The sequence below is a fragment of the Anneissia japonica genome, unplaced genomic scaffold (assembly GCF_011630105.1).
Source record: "Anneissia japonica isolate Jap-2015-1 unplaced genomic scaffold, ASM1163010v1 scaffold11144_len554210_cov170, whole genome shotgun sequence".
NCBI lineage: Eukaryota > Metazoa > Echinodermata > Crinoidea > Comatulida > Comatulidae > Anneissia > Anneissia japonica.
The window spans coordinates 422,814-438,623 of NW_022708762.1; the positions used below are offsets into that span (position 1 = coordinate 422,814).

Genomic DNA, 15,810 nt, shown 5'->3' on the forward strand with positions numbered 1-15,810 from the left:
CATGGAGTATGACTTTCAAATTTTGCATGTGTTCATATGAGCAACATATCATCATTCTGACCAAATTTCATTAAAATCTGAGGGGGTCACCTGGGGACCTCTGGTTGATTTGACATGGAATGACCCTAGTGCGACGTATAATTTCCGACACTCGGACCATCAACGGCACTGAGAAAATGCGCTAACGTCAGTAAATGTAGGCAGATATATACGAAATATTATTGTCAATGTTAAACTGACGTCCGTTAGTATTACAGATTTATTTTTGTTATGTCAATTAAACCATTTCTTTTAGATCCCTGTACTATCTGGCTCAGTTGATATATCAGTCTCTGGCAATGGTTCCTGCCTAGTTCAATTCACTGTTTCCTACAATGTGGAAGAGGTTAACCAGGTACCAGCATTTGATGTTGTGTTAACAGTGATCGACGTAGTTCCAAACAGCATCCAGCTCAAGGTTTGCGGGAAGTAAGTCTAATGTTCATAGTTGTGAGTGGAGATGTAGCTTTGTGGTTAAGATGCTTGCCTTCCAATCCCAGGGTCAACGGCGCCGGAACGTTTATGAAAGTGGGGGGCCACTTAATAAGGTCGAGTATGCGAGCGAAAAGAGCATCCAGGCTGGGGGCCGCCAAGCCCCCCCGCCCCGGTGGGGGTTCAGGGGGCGAAGCCTCCTGGAAGCTACGGATATTTTACGAAGTTTGGTGAATTTTATAAGTTATTTTATAGGCATCAAGCTACTGTAATATGATTTTCATATTAGTTGTAATTTCCAGTGGCGGATCCAGGAATTCGAAATAGAAGGGCCCAGGGAGGGTACTTTGACAGATAGAAGATCTGTACTACCTCAGCCCCACCATGGTTGGGGCTGAGGTAAGAACATTTGTGATTATGACACCTTTAGATGGCCGGAAATTGCACTTCCAGACACAAAATTTGAATATAATTATCATTATATCTCCATTTTTTTTTTATTGAACAATATAGGAGGGCGGGGGGCGGGCCGTCTGGGTCCCCTTGAATCCGCCACTGGGTACTTCAGCAGATGGAGAATCTATACCACATCAGCCCCACCATGGTTGGGGCTGAGGCAAGAAAATTTGTGATTATGGCACCTCTAGATGGCTGGAAATTACACTCTTAGACTTAAAATTTGAATATAATTTTCCTTATAATCTCCATTAAAAAAATTGAAAAATTTAGCTAGCTCCTTTTCCCCCGATGGATAAAAATTACCCTTCTATAAGCTAAGCTCGGAAATGATACTCCAACTGTGGCGGGTCCACAAAGTCGAAATAGAGGGGTTCCAGGGAGAGTCTTGCGTAAATATAATGTCCACCCGCCTCAGCCCCACAACTGTTGTTATTATGATTATGGCACCTCTAGATGGCCGGAAATGGCACTCTCAGATTAAAAGCGGGATACATTTTTTTTTTACTCCATACAGTTTTACAACCTATAACACATTAACTACAGTGTACTGTAAATTCTGTAGTTAACCTTCAGACAGGCCTAATTGTTAATACTAAAACTGGTAATTTGTTAAAGCTCCTTGTCAGTTATCTTAGTGAGCGTGAGCAACGGGTAATTTTGGAAGGAGCTTTTTCCACCTGGCTCCCCGTTAAATCTGGAGTTCCACAAGGAACCATCTTAGGCCCTCTACTTTTTAACCTATTCATAAACGATCTCCCGTTAAATCTAAGCTCACAATGCTTAATGTATGCCGATGACTTGAAGCTCATTCGGGCTCCCCGCTGTCGAATGTGAATTAAAATAAAATAAAATAATTAAGTATCTTATTGTTTTCGTTAAATTAGAGTTTAAATGTGGTTATATTACACTGGTTTGAAGGTTTACTGTAAGCCAATCAGTTACACTTTAAACTATACATCTTCGTAAAATGTTTATCACTGGTGCTGGGAACAGTCACAAAAGTCGGGGGGGGGGGGGGCAGGCCCATCTAGATGTGTATAAGAGACAGATGGCCCCCTCCCCCCCCCCGCTTCCGCCGCCGTTGCCCAGGGTCCTGGGTACAATTCCTGTCATGATAAAAGGATTTTTGTTCACGAACAAAAACTTATAATTTGGTTTTGTGAAGGATTTCCACTTGCAAATTCATTAATTTTACTATTGGCATATCCAATAAAAAAATAACATAATACCCTGCTTAGTTTAGACAACTGAACTAAACTTTATTCATAGTGTTTAAGTTAGCAGCAACTGTCATTTACGGTGTGTCAAACGGTTCATGAGGCATAAGTTTCCGTTAGCAGAAATGGTCCATAGTAAGCTGTCAGATAGTTGAGAGTGAGCTGTCAGATGGTCCAGAGGGTACGGAGCCCCTAAAGGGACATGGTTAAAGAAAATATTAAACTATTTCGAGAGAACGAAATAATATTTCGAGGGAACGAATCATTTCGTTCGAATGAAATAATATTTCGTTCGAACGAAATATTATTTCGTTCCCTCGAAATATTATTTCTTATTCCTTCGAAATATTATTTCGTTCCCTCGAAATATTATTTCGTTCCCTTGAAATATTATTTCGTTCCCTCGAAATAATATTTCGTTCCATCGAAATAATATTTCGTTCCCTCGAAATACTATTTCGTTCCCTCGAAATAATATTTCGTATATTGTACGCCCACAGTTCCTTCGGCGTCGGCTGTTTGTCAGGGTGGTGCCAGGATTTTCCCGACGGGGGGGGGGCTAGATGCCCCCGATGAGGGGTCAGATTTCCCGACGAAAGCAAGCAAAGGCCGAGCTGCAATTAAAAGTTTTAGACAGTTTTTAAATTTTGACAATTTAAGAGTTTCAAAGCTTATTTAATCGATATTAGAGTCTACTAATACGGTATGTAGAAAATACATACAATTTGTTTCTCGTTCAATTTGTTTCTTTCGTTCCCTCGAATATTTCAAGGGAACGAAATATTACTTCGAGGGAAAGATATATAATTTCGAGGGAACGAAATAATATTTCGAAAGATCGAAATACTATTTCGAAGGGAACGAATTAATATTTCAAGGGAACGAAATCGAAATATTATTTCGTTCCCTCGAAATAGTTTAATATTTTCTTTAACCATGTCCCGGTGGCTCCGTAAGAGGGAGCTATCAGCAGCTCCATAAACTTAGCTTAATTGGTTCTAAGAATGTCCATTGGGAGTTAACAAGAGAGTCCTCAAAGCCGGCTGGCTGGTGACATTATAGCCATCCGAATGCAAACAAGCAACCAACCATTACAATCACTCACTTCTAAAACGTAATCTCATTGGCTTCGTGGCAAAAATAAATTTAAGAACCAAAGCTTTTCAACAAACCAGCAAGAATTATTACCCGAGTTATTTTTCAAAAACTCGGGTGCTTTGACCATTTCTGCTAACGGAGAAAAATGCAGCATGTTCTTTATTGTAATTAAATTTATGGTTATCTATCAATATTAATGAAATGTATGTTGCATGGAGCTATGATAAAGAACCGCTTTTAAAGTGTTAAATAGTTCTCTATTATGCATTTATAGATATCAACAAATGTAATGAGATCAACAAATGTAAATTCATTAGAAACCCTAAGGTTTTAAATACATTTTTATTCAGTATTATATTTTCGAATATGAGATTTATCATAATATACCATTTATAAACAACCATAAATCAACTGAATTATTAATATCCGTAAATACTTAAAAATGTATAATAAAAGAAACCTTTTGCTAACTCACAGCCATTAATTACCTTAGCATGATTAATAAAAGTGTTAATTTTGTCCGTGGTAGATTATAGAACAAAATATTTAATAACGAATGCTAAATTTGCTTTACTTCATTTAGATATATCAAGGAGGCGGAAAGCGGAATGTCAATCATGGAAATTGGCATTCCATCAGGATTTGAGGTGGATGAGGATAAGTTAAAAATTGAACTGTCGAAGATTGTCACTTTGCAAAACTATGAGATTCAGACGAGATTCGTTAACCTGTATCTTGACAAGGTAACAGCATCTTCCAAGATATATTTTGCTTAACATTGTAATATCTTAAAATCATGATATCGTATGTAGCTGGTTAGCTGATCAGCTGGTTATTTTTATTTATGTTTATGTTTATGTTCTTTTGCTTGTTAACATATAGGCCTATATAGTCCGAACTGTACTGCTGACAATACTGTGGCCAGCTATTGAGACAGTTGGGACAGTCCCACACAATTTTTCTCTTGGGTCCACAAAGAATAGGTCCACATTTCTCATATTTTGTGTACGTTCTGTCTCTTATACACATCTAGATGTGTATAAGAGACAGGTATTTTTACTATTCTCCATACATATACTTTATACTATACTCTATATATATATTACTATGTGTAATGTATAAGTATCTATATAAGTCCGAAAACTTAGGTAACCCTCAAACTATTTATGTCATTTGTTATTTAGCATGTTTTGGAAATGTATAATATTTAAAATTGCGCGTTTATTATCAATATACTGGTAATCATAGTAAACTTTTATTCCCAAATAGATTAATTGCTACAGTTTAGATGTGTGTAATTACCTTTTTACAGCCTAATAATATAAAACATCAATAGCAAATATAACAAGAAGCATATAAAAGATAGAGAAGTATAATGGTAAAAGTCTTTGGGGAGTTTGTTTTTATCTTCGTATCATTTTTCTTTAATAGACGAACAAATGACCACGTTTTATGTGTCTGATACTCTGATGAAAAGCGATATAAGAGAATTGTGCCGAAACTGCGGGGAGGTGGTTACCCTGAGTGCCGGAGAGAGAGGTACCAATGGAAAACCTTCTGCTGGGGTGCTTCACACAAGCCCAAATCCCCTACTAAATACAATTGCACTCATTATAAGCTGTTTTCTCACTGGTTTTCTCTTAGGTGTGAATTACCACCTCTAGATTATTATCAACAGGTGTCAATAAAAACCCTAAGATTTTAGACTTAGGGAAATTGTTAAAGGACTTGTATAGATCAATCACTTGTAGCAGGTGATTTGGAATGGAACTGGTAGTGCTAAATTACACGTATAATTGGGAATACTCTCAAGAAAATAAAAGAGATTGCACGTTGTGTACGTTGGATTCTGTATCCAATATAAGAAGTGCCTTGAGAAGTTCGTCTGGATTATACCAAAAAACTTTAATAGCAGAAGAATGAGCTCTTCGCGTATATTGCATTAAAATTGATGGAACGTCCGCCCTCTCTAGAATGAAGGAAAATTGTGACTGTTTACGAAGTGGAGAAACTAAGGAAACAAACAAACTCGAGTGGTGCCTTGAATTTATTTATTGATTATAAACATAGCGCCGTTTCTAGGATGGAGGAAAATTGCTCCATGGACGCTCTCGATGTTTCACTATATCGCGAACTGCTCTATCTTCTATTTATTATCTTTGATTATACATTGATAATTACTATATGTTGTGTCTGATATACTATTTGAAATTACTTACATGGTAAAACATCATTTCAGTCAGAAAGGGAAATGGTTCTTTATTTAATATATATTTTGCAAATATCCAAATACCTACACTATTTTAAGCTGGCATCTGTCTTGCGTCATGCACAACATAGCTAAGAATTACGAATGTTTTAACTATATTATGATCATGGAATATATGTAACCCATATTAATTTTAGTTTTAAAATTGTTTAGGTCAAATATACTTTATTTATAGTACTTACAAGTTGTTCCTTATTTATTATGGAAAAATATTTGGGGCTCATGGGTTTCTGGATAGATAGGCCTACACACTATTCTGCAATATAGTGCAGTTCAGTCTATAAAGATATTTTGTACCACGGCACACATAAAACACTAATTTGAACTTAAACATATGTTCGATTTTTTTTCTAAATTTGTTTTAGGAGGTTTAACCTCACACAAAAGTTGTTGATGGGTTTTGAAATTAATTATATAATTTTTAATCTGTGTCAGTCTGGCATGTCCATGCTGATTCAACATAGAGTCGAGGATGCGCCGAAGCATTCGGCCCTTTCGTAAACCCGTCGTGCCAACATGAGCCACCGTGCCCAAAATGATGTAGTTTCTACACATGAGCTAGAATTTTGCTTCGTCGTAAAAACGATCGAGTTTGTGAAGAAGGAACATCCGAGCGATGGGTTTTCGATTTTGACGAAATTTTGACAACTATTAGATTGAGTTTATTTTCACAATCTCGATCGCGTTTACGACTCAAAATTCTAGCGCATGTGTATAAACTTCACCATTTTAGGCACGCCGGCTCAGGGTTGGCACGACGGGCTTACGAAAGGGCCAAATGCGTCGGCACCAGCAGCGAGATGGCACTGCAACAAAACATTGCTTCGAGGAGAACTTCATGTTCCCGCATGCGCAGTGGACCTTTAGTGACGTCATTATGTTCTACGTCCTACCCGTCGTCGTGCAATCAAACGCTCCCTAATAATTACTAGACTCTTGGGCGCCTGAGACAACTTTGCCACAAAATATTTCTTTAAATATTGTAAGCCATTATAATACTATAATGTATTAGATTGTTAGAATTAAGCTGTGTCTGAATTGAATGGAAGTAACATTATTTCTATGGTTTTTGAAGTGCAATAGACCAGATAAGACACGAACAATTTACACATATTTAGTAGCCCTACAAATTCTCGAGATGAATGCAAAAATAATGAAATTACATTTCATGGAATATATTAAATAATTGTTGTGATTCTCCTTAACATGTTTCGACCATACCATTATATACATAGGAAATTATAAGATTTAATTTACAATTTCAATATACACAGCTTTGCTATAATAATATTTAAAAAATATATTATTGTGTGTATCTTATGTTACTATTCCATTGTTGATAAATTATACGATATCCATAATCATTTAGTGTGCAAAAAAATAACTTTCTATTTACTCTGAAAACCGCCGTCTCCTCCCTTATTAATACAATTGTCCGGTTTAATATTCAATAAATATGAATAATTGGTTTTATGTTTGCTAGTATTGGATGTCGTTCGAATGAGATAGGTTACTATAGCTGTTACAGAAAACCCGGCCACGTAAGTACACAACTCGGCATTCTTGTTCAGTTACTGTAGTTATTACTAGTTCCTGCACCGAAAGATCCATTGTAAACCAACTTACCTAAAGTAAGCACTTAGGGTATTAAATGTCCATGCAGAACAAATGCTACATGTACACTCTTCAAGTGGCAAACGTCGCCGCGAGCAGCTCTACAAAGAGATGGATACGTGCGCCTGATAAGATGGCATTATTATTAGTATTATTTATTATTAAATGTATATTTTTGGCTCATCACAGACGTTATATCTTCTATTTGACCATCTGTTTACCTTTTATCTGATTGGTATATTTTCTGTCATTTATATAGTTAACAATTGGAGACAGCAAGCTAAGTTTGTTATGAAAGTATACTCTGTACAATCTGTCTCTTATACACATCTAGATGTGTATAAGAGACAGCTGATATAATGCGCCAATTTTAAAATAAAAGATCAAACGTGCGGAAAGTAGTACTGTATTCTGAGAGATGAGTCGATTTAGTGCACATATTTTACCATTGGTCTTAATATGATTTTTGCGCGGGACATACCGTGGTACACCTGAAACACCAAGTCGTGTTGTGAGCGGTGCGCTTCGAGGTCAGAGGTCACTGACATACTTTTTTAACCAAATTTAGCCAATATCTATATTTTAGAGCTCAGCATTTGATAACATATTGAATATTTGAATGAGGCTCATTTTAAATCAGAGAGATAATACTAAATAGTGATTATCACTAAAAGTGATTTTGGTAATTATTTTCCAAAATATTTAGAAAAAAATACTCCATATTCTTTACATTTTTTGATAAAATTTCATATTTCTATTTCAATTAATTACCAATATGTTAATTACAAATAAGCCTACTTCAGATTTTTGTCCAAGCAACTTTAAAAACTGCCTCTATTACATAGGATCACAATAATATCAAAAAGAATTTTGATTTTCCTTCACACATACAGGTTTTAATGAGAAAATAGTGATTTTCACTCATTTTGGTAAAAAATCACACAAAAATCTCGAAAGCCACCTGTCATAGAGAACTAAATTATGTATCAAACTGATGGCAAGTTTATATTCAACATAATGGAAGTCGGTGTCAAAAACATGGTGTAACGGTTGGCACAAAATAGAGAAAATAATAATATCCACTTATTTTGGTAAATAAAAATCACAAAAAAAAGCTATCTCGAAACCACTTGTCATAAAGAGCTAAATTATGTATCAAACTGATGGCAAGAGGCATATGGCAAGAGGCATGTTTATATTCAATATAATGGAAGTCTTAGTAAAAAAAATGGTAGTAAAAAATGGTGTAAGTTGGTAAAAAAAGAGAAAATTATTAATTTTCTCAGTTATTTTTTGTAAAATTCACAAAAAATGATATCTCAAAAATCACTTGTCATAGAGAGCTAAATTATGTATCAAACTGATCGCTAGGGTCATGTTTATATTCAACATAATGGAAGCCTTAGTCAAAAATAGGATGTATGTTGGAAAATATTGAAAAAATAGTAATTTTCACCTATTTTTGGTATTTTTTTTATAGAAAGCTAAATTATGTATCAAACTGAAGGCTAAGGTCATGTTAATATTCAATATAACGAATATGTTAATGATAAACATAGTGGCAAGTCGGCAAAAATAGAAAAAATAGTATTTTAATTAATTTTTAGTGTCAAAAATGAGAAAAAAATATAAATGTATGACCATTATTCGTAAAAGATATACAATCTAATTTATGTAATGAAACAATACACTATCTACGATAGCATAAAGTCATTACACATTTTGTGTGCAGATTAAACTTTATAAGATTTTGATTGGAATAGTTTAGAGATTGTATGATGGATGCAGTTGGTCAAAAAAACAAAAAAAAATAACCTGTAGGAAGAAGATGATCTTCAGAGTTAGGACGAGATGGATGAAAATATAGATATTACAGTACATAAATTGTAGAGAACTGATTTTTGTAAATCATATTTGCACATAAAATATGTAAAGTCGTTATGCTATCGTAGATATTGTATAGTTCCGTTTCGTAATTTAGATTTGATATCTTTTACAAAATGGTCATACATCTAAACATGACTCCTGCCTTCAGTATTTGATACATAGCTTTTATGACAAGTGGTTTATGAAATATTGGCGTTTTAATTTTGTGTGTGTGTGTCTTTTTCCAAAATTGAATTATAATCACTATTTTATCTATTTTATCAAGTTTACATAATTTATGCCAGCATGTTTATGATAAAACCTCCATTACCTTGAATATAAACATTTTTTTTAAACAAAAATTAGTAAAAATCACTATTTTCTCTATTTTTGCCAACTAACACCATGTTTATGATTAAGACCTTAATATTAAATATAAAATATGACCATTGTCTTCAGTTTGACACATAGGCCTAATTTAGCTTTCTACGACAAGTAGTTAATAGGTTTTAAAACTTTTTTACCAAAAATTAGTGGAAATAATTATTTTTCACAATTTTTGCCAACTTACATCATGTTTATGATTAAGATCTCTTGCCATAGGTTTCAGACATAATTAAGCTCTCCATGGCAAGTGGTTTTCGTGATTTTTTTTGATTTTTTTTTTTGTGGCTATTAAAATTACCTATCAAATGAGGTGTATGATGACACATTATATTAATGTTGAGACACAAGGAATACCAAAAAAGTTATTTCTATGGCTTTTTTGGCTAAATTTAAGAATAAATGTTTTATTTATGAGAAATACTAAGCCAACAATTTTTTTATTATTTGATACTTTTTCAAAGCTGGTGGATTCTCATCGCCAGGCCTTGGTGGCATTATACAAAAGCTGTGTTATCATATAAATCTTTCGATAGATAAATTGAATATATATATACCCCCACACACATATATATATATATATTATATATATATATATATAAATATATATATATATATATGTGTGTGTGTGGGTGTGTGTATATGTGGAAGGGTGGGTGTGTGTGTGTGTGTACTTATTTGCTAATCATTATTTTCTTATAGGCAATGAATCTACAACTAGTTGCAGAGGTGGTTGTGTTTGTTGCCTGCTTCTTGGGATTCATATGGTATGACTTTATAAATAAATAAATAAATATATATATATATATATATATATATATATATATATATAATAATAATAATATTAATAATAATTCATATTTAATTGTTGTTGATCTGGACCCACGTATGTCTCATCGTAAGAATAAAAAGCTAAGTAGACGCAGGCACACTAAAGAGCTACGAGACTTTGAATAGTACAGATTTATTATTGCCTATTTAGTCCAGTAAAGCCAAACTCAACTTCAATGTCAAAGAATTTAATGTTTTTTATTCTATAATAATAATAAGGATTTATAATGTGCACACATCTCAACAAGAGTGCTCAAGGCGCAGTGTCAAATTTCGCTTTAAGATGAAATATATTCACATTAAATCCCTTAGCAATTTAAAAAGAAATCCTTAAACCAATTTTCCTAGGCAGCGTTGCTACACATATAAGTATGCTCAGATACTCATAAGACAGTATGATGAGCATCAGCAACTTTTCATTGTTATTCATTATTATCTTTTTTGTTATTATATTAACATTGTTGTTTGGTACTTATTTATTCTATTATTATTATATTTATGACTTCATTATTTCCTTTAATAATTTTAATTTTTCTTATTTGCCTTCTATTTTTGGTTATTTTTTTATTTTTTTTTTTTTTTTAATCTTTATTATAATTGTCATCCCTGACAATGATTATATTTATTATTGTTTACTAAAGCTGATCTTGGTTATTTTATTAATCACTTAGGCCTATTTATTTTTTATCATTATTATTTTTTTCTATTATTATTGACTTTATTTTACAACCTACTTACTTAGGCCTCCTTTAGTCTCTGGCATTCTCTTTTTGCAATTTTGGATACTTTTGAGCTTTTTTATTCCAATTTATTTTATACTTCTGACTTCCAAAAAAATTTTTTTTTAACTGTTGCTATTTTAATTGTTCTTTTTCCTTTGACCGACTTGTTTTGTGTGTGTGTGTTTTATTATGTCGAATGTTAATTGTTGTTGTAACAGCACCACGAGTCCTGACCGATTATCCAACCTATGTTTTTCCCCTTGCATTAACAATTCAGATGATTTTACCTCCAATATAGATCCCGATCCTCATTTCTTTTCTAATAACAAACAAAGCATGTCAGAGTATTACGACCCTGATGAGTTCCCTATCACTGAAACATTAAATGATATTTTTTCTACCATTCATTTCAATTCTAGAAGCATTCTAAAAAATTTTGATCAAATGAAACACCTTTTAACTTCGCTCAAACTACCTTTTGATATAATTGGAGAGAGCGAAACCTGGCTCAAGTATGATAATCCTCTAATACAGCTCCCCAATTATAATTTTGTCTCCCACCATAGAATAAATGACGGTGGAGGAGTAGCCATGTATATTCATAATAGTCTCCCATTTTTTACTAGACATGACCTCCGTCTTAACCCCTCTAACTGTGAATCAATTTTTATTGAGATTACAAAACCCCATCGCAAAAACATTGTCGTCGGAACCGTCTATAGATCCCCCTCCCTTGACACTTTTCAATTTACTAATGAACTTGACAGTGTTCTTTCCAAACAAAAATTGTCTACATTATGGGAGACCTCAATATTGACATTCTGAAGCATGAGTCAGATAACGGTGCCCGCTTCTTGGTTAACTCCTTTTTTGGCAACCATTATCTACCCCGCATACACAGACCATCTCGTATCACGAAAAATTCAGCTACACTATTAGATAATATCATTACTAATCAATTAGACTTTCCTAATTTGAGCGGATTAATTTATAGCGACATAACTGATCATCTCCCTGTTTTTAATATTTTGTATTTTTCACGTGCTGTAAGTGGCTCAAATAAGGAAGAGAGTTTTAAATTTAGAAAAATTAATTCCACCACCTTAGAAAATTTCCGTCACGACGTGTCCACTTAACAGTGGTCTGAAGTCATAAGTAGTCAAGACCCTGATAAAGCATATTTTAATTCTGTAACCACATTAAAGAAAATTTACGACAAACATTTTCCTCTACTGAATTCTACCAAAAAGCCGAGTAAGATTAAACCATGGATGAGATGTGTATAAGAGACAGGCTATAACCACTACTACAGTAATGTATACATCTACTGTTCTTTTTCAGGCTTCCTGCTTTATGCATCTGCATAAGGAAATTTTGAAAACTTAATAATTACAAATTACAAATCAGCAAATTGCAACAGAATATGACATCTTTTTTAATGACTTTTTATCATTAGTAAAAAATATAGTATTAGAAAAAAAGTAGGATACTAACTCAAGATATTACCAGCACAGAATTATCAACAAAGGTGCTATAAGATTTATGTAACAGGAATGTCAGCAGTCATTACAAAAATTCAAGAAAATTTCCGTCACGACGTGTCCACTCAACAGTGGTCTGAAGTCATAAGTAGTCAAGACCCTGATAAAGCATATTTTAATTCTGTAACCACATTAAAGAAAATTTACGACAAACATTTTCCTCTACTGAATTCTACCAAAAAGCCGAGTAAGATTAAACCATGGATGTCAAATGGTTTGCTGAAATCAATCAAGTATAAACAGAAGTTATATGCTAAATTTCTTCACTGCCCCTCTACCAAAAATGAAGAGCTTACAAAGAATTCCGCAATAAATTAAACAATATTATTAAAAATACAAAAAAAAATATTTCCAAAATAAATTTCTAAAACATAAAAATGATATCAAGGCAACTTGGAAAACCATTAATTTTTTAATCAATAAAACAAGTAGAGAACAATCCAATACCTCCTTTTACTGTGATGAAGAATTCTAATGCTTTTAACAATTTTTTTTGTCGAAATTGGACCCTCCATTTCAAACAAAATTCCCAATGTTAACAACTCATTTAAAGACTTTCTTCCTAGCCCAACCCATAACACTATATTTCTTGCCCCAGTTGATGAGGCTGAAGTGATTAAAATACTTGCCTCTTTTAAAACCAACAAATCCCCAGGTATTGATGATTTCCATACTAAAGCCATCAAATATATTACTAATTTCATCTCTCGTCCACTATGTCATATATTTAATATTGCCTTAACTAAGGGTGTGTTCCCAGACAAGATGAAGTTAGCACGCGTCACCCCTATTTATAAATCGGGCATCAAATCTGACCTTTCTAACTATCGACCAATTTCAATACTATCAATTTTTTCGAAGGCCTTGAAAAAGGTAATTTACAATCGAGTTTCCTCATTTATTTCGAAATATGACATACTTTATGAAAAGCAGTTCGGTTTCAGAAAAGGATATAGTACATCTATGGCCTTTATTGATCTTACTAACAAAATTGTTAATGCATTTGAAAATCGCCATCTTGCAATTGGACTTTTTATAGATCTCTCCAAGGCTTTCGACACAATTGATCACAATATTCTCTTATTTAAATTATCTCACTATGGAATTCGTGGCCCCGCACTTACCCTTCTCAAAAGTTACCTCTCCAACCGGACCCAGTGCACTAAATATTCTACCTCTATATCAAATTACAGACCAATCACTTGAGGAGTTCCTCAAGGTTCTTTACTGGGTCCCCTCCTTTTCATTTTGTACATAAATGATATCCATCAATCCTCTAACTTACTTAATTTCTTCCTTTATGCTGATGACACCACTGTTTTTTTATTCTGACCATGATATCCAATCATTATTTGATACTGTTAACTCCAATCTGATTTCCTTGTCCCAATACTTTGCTGCTAATAAACTTTCAATTAACCATAACAAATGTAACTTCATCTTGTTTGGGACCCCACAAAAGTTAAAATGTATTGATACCACTCCTTTTAAAATTTTTATCGATAATTATGACATACCCTCTGTTCAGTCAGCTAAGTTCTTAGGAGTTCATCTTGACAGTGGCCTATCATGGAAAAAACATATACACGAAATTGAAAACAAAATTTCAAAAAGCCTTTGTATTATTTTTAGATTATCCCCATTTGTACCCACTAATATTCTTCGTATTCTTTACTGCTCTTTAATCCTTCCTTATTTGAGCTACTGCAACATTGTTTGGGGCAATACTTATTTATCCAATATTAACAGACTTCAAGTTCTCAAAAAAAAAGCTATTAGACTTATATCTGGCGCTCCACCACGGTCTCACTCCTCTACCCTGTTCTCCAATTTAAACCTTCTCAAACTCCCCGATATTAACCATATTCAACAAGGTACTTTCTTATACACTGCCATTAATTCTATTCTCCCTAACCATCTGTGTAATATGTTTACCCTAAATCACTCCATTCACAATTATCATACTCGATCCAGAAATTATATTCACATACCTAATCATAACACCAAATATTTTCAACACAATATTAGATACACTGGTCCTATACTCTGGAATAAATTACCATCCTCAATTATGAACTGAGTTTCCGTGAAGTCTTTTACCAATAAACTCAGGAATCACCTTGTTTCGCAATACAAAAATTAATTTAATCGTGACTCGTCTTGCTTGTGTGTGTTTGTGTTGAGTGTTGGTTTTTTTGTTTGTTTGTTTTTTTTTTTTGTTTGTTTGTTTTTGTTTTTTTTTTTTTTTTTTAGGAGTTGAAATCATGTATGATTTGTACAGTCCACTCATACGAAAGATTGAAGTTCTCAAGCTAGAGAAACGTCCTGACGTTAACCTGCGATATTTACGAGATTCACTACCCGAATACAGCACTGTAGACCCTGACATGATATCTATAAAGCATGTACCAGGCCATCCAATTCCAGTCAATGATATAAAGGTAAATGAGATAAAGATTGAATGTAACAACCCTCACAGAGGTGTAGGTAGACCTGTCTCTTATACACATCTATTATACTACAAGGTATGTTATATATGTATGAACCAACAAAGGGCCTCCTATATGAATCTATATTCACCACATGGCTCCCTTAAATTTTTAACAAAATTTACCTACAAGCAGTATAACAATAACACAAGTTCAACAATACAATACAAAGAAATATAATGTTCAAAACGAATGTTTTTTTTTTGTCTAAATGCTCAAATGGTATAAGCAACAAGATCATCTCTTGATCAAACAGGATGCAATAATATCTTCATAATCCATGATTCGCAAACAGTCCAACAATGTTCTATTAAATCAACTTCAGATCAATGCTTTTTTTTTTTTACATCGCAAACAACAGTCTGTGTAATTGCTCCACATATTCCACACTACTTACAGATGTCATCTTCAGCAAGAAACTTCGTATCAAAAGGGCGGCGCTAGGCTCCTTGGCGGGGATAACCCCAATTCGCTATTTATCTTCTCCAGTAATAAACACTAACTTGTGTAAAGGTCGATCCATTTTGACCTTCTTTGATCCAACATACAATTGCACTTTTCGAACAAGACCGTCTTCACTGGGATACGTTGCAATTGCAAGTGACCAATGATTCCTAGGTGCATTTTCTTCAATAACAAGCATAACGTCGCCTATCTTCATATTTTTTCTCTCCTTTGTCCACTTGCTTCTGGTTTGTAGATTAGACACATATTCCTTTCTCCACCTATTCCAAAATTCCTCTACTAGATGTTGAACTCTACGCCACCTTCTGCTACAGTACTGGTCGGTATGTGTAAACTTTCCTGGCGGTGGCAACACTACACTTGCCTTGGCAGTGAGCAGATGGC

At 33.8% G+C, this 15,810-nt stretch overlaps 1 protein-coding gene across 1 annotated transcript in view; it reads left to right on the forward strand.

The window, feature by feature from the left end:
- The window catches only part of LOC117106560 (CD109 antigen-like), a 51,854-nt gene extending 36,282 nt beyond the window's left edge, over positions 1-15,572 (forward strand). Inside the window, exons 26-31 of the mRNA XM_033247943.1 lie at positions 296-468; positions 3,829-3,988; positions 10,081-10,145; positions 13,039-13,127; positions 14,726-14,959; positions 15,361-15,572. Of these exons, the coding sequence (XP_033103834.1) occupies positions 296-468; positions 3,829-3,988; positions 10,081-10,145; positions 13,039-13,127; positions 14,726-14,959; positions 15,361-15,572 (933 nt within the window). The remainder of the gene's footprint in view (positions 1-295; positions 469-3,828; positions 3,989-10,080; positions 10,146-13,038; positions 13,128-14,725; positions 14,960-15,360) is intronic.
- Positions 15,573-15,810: the final 238 nt, after the last annotated feature.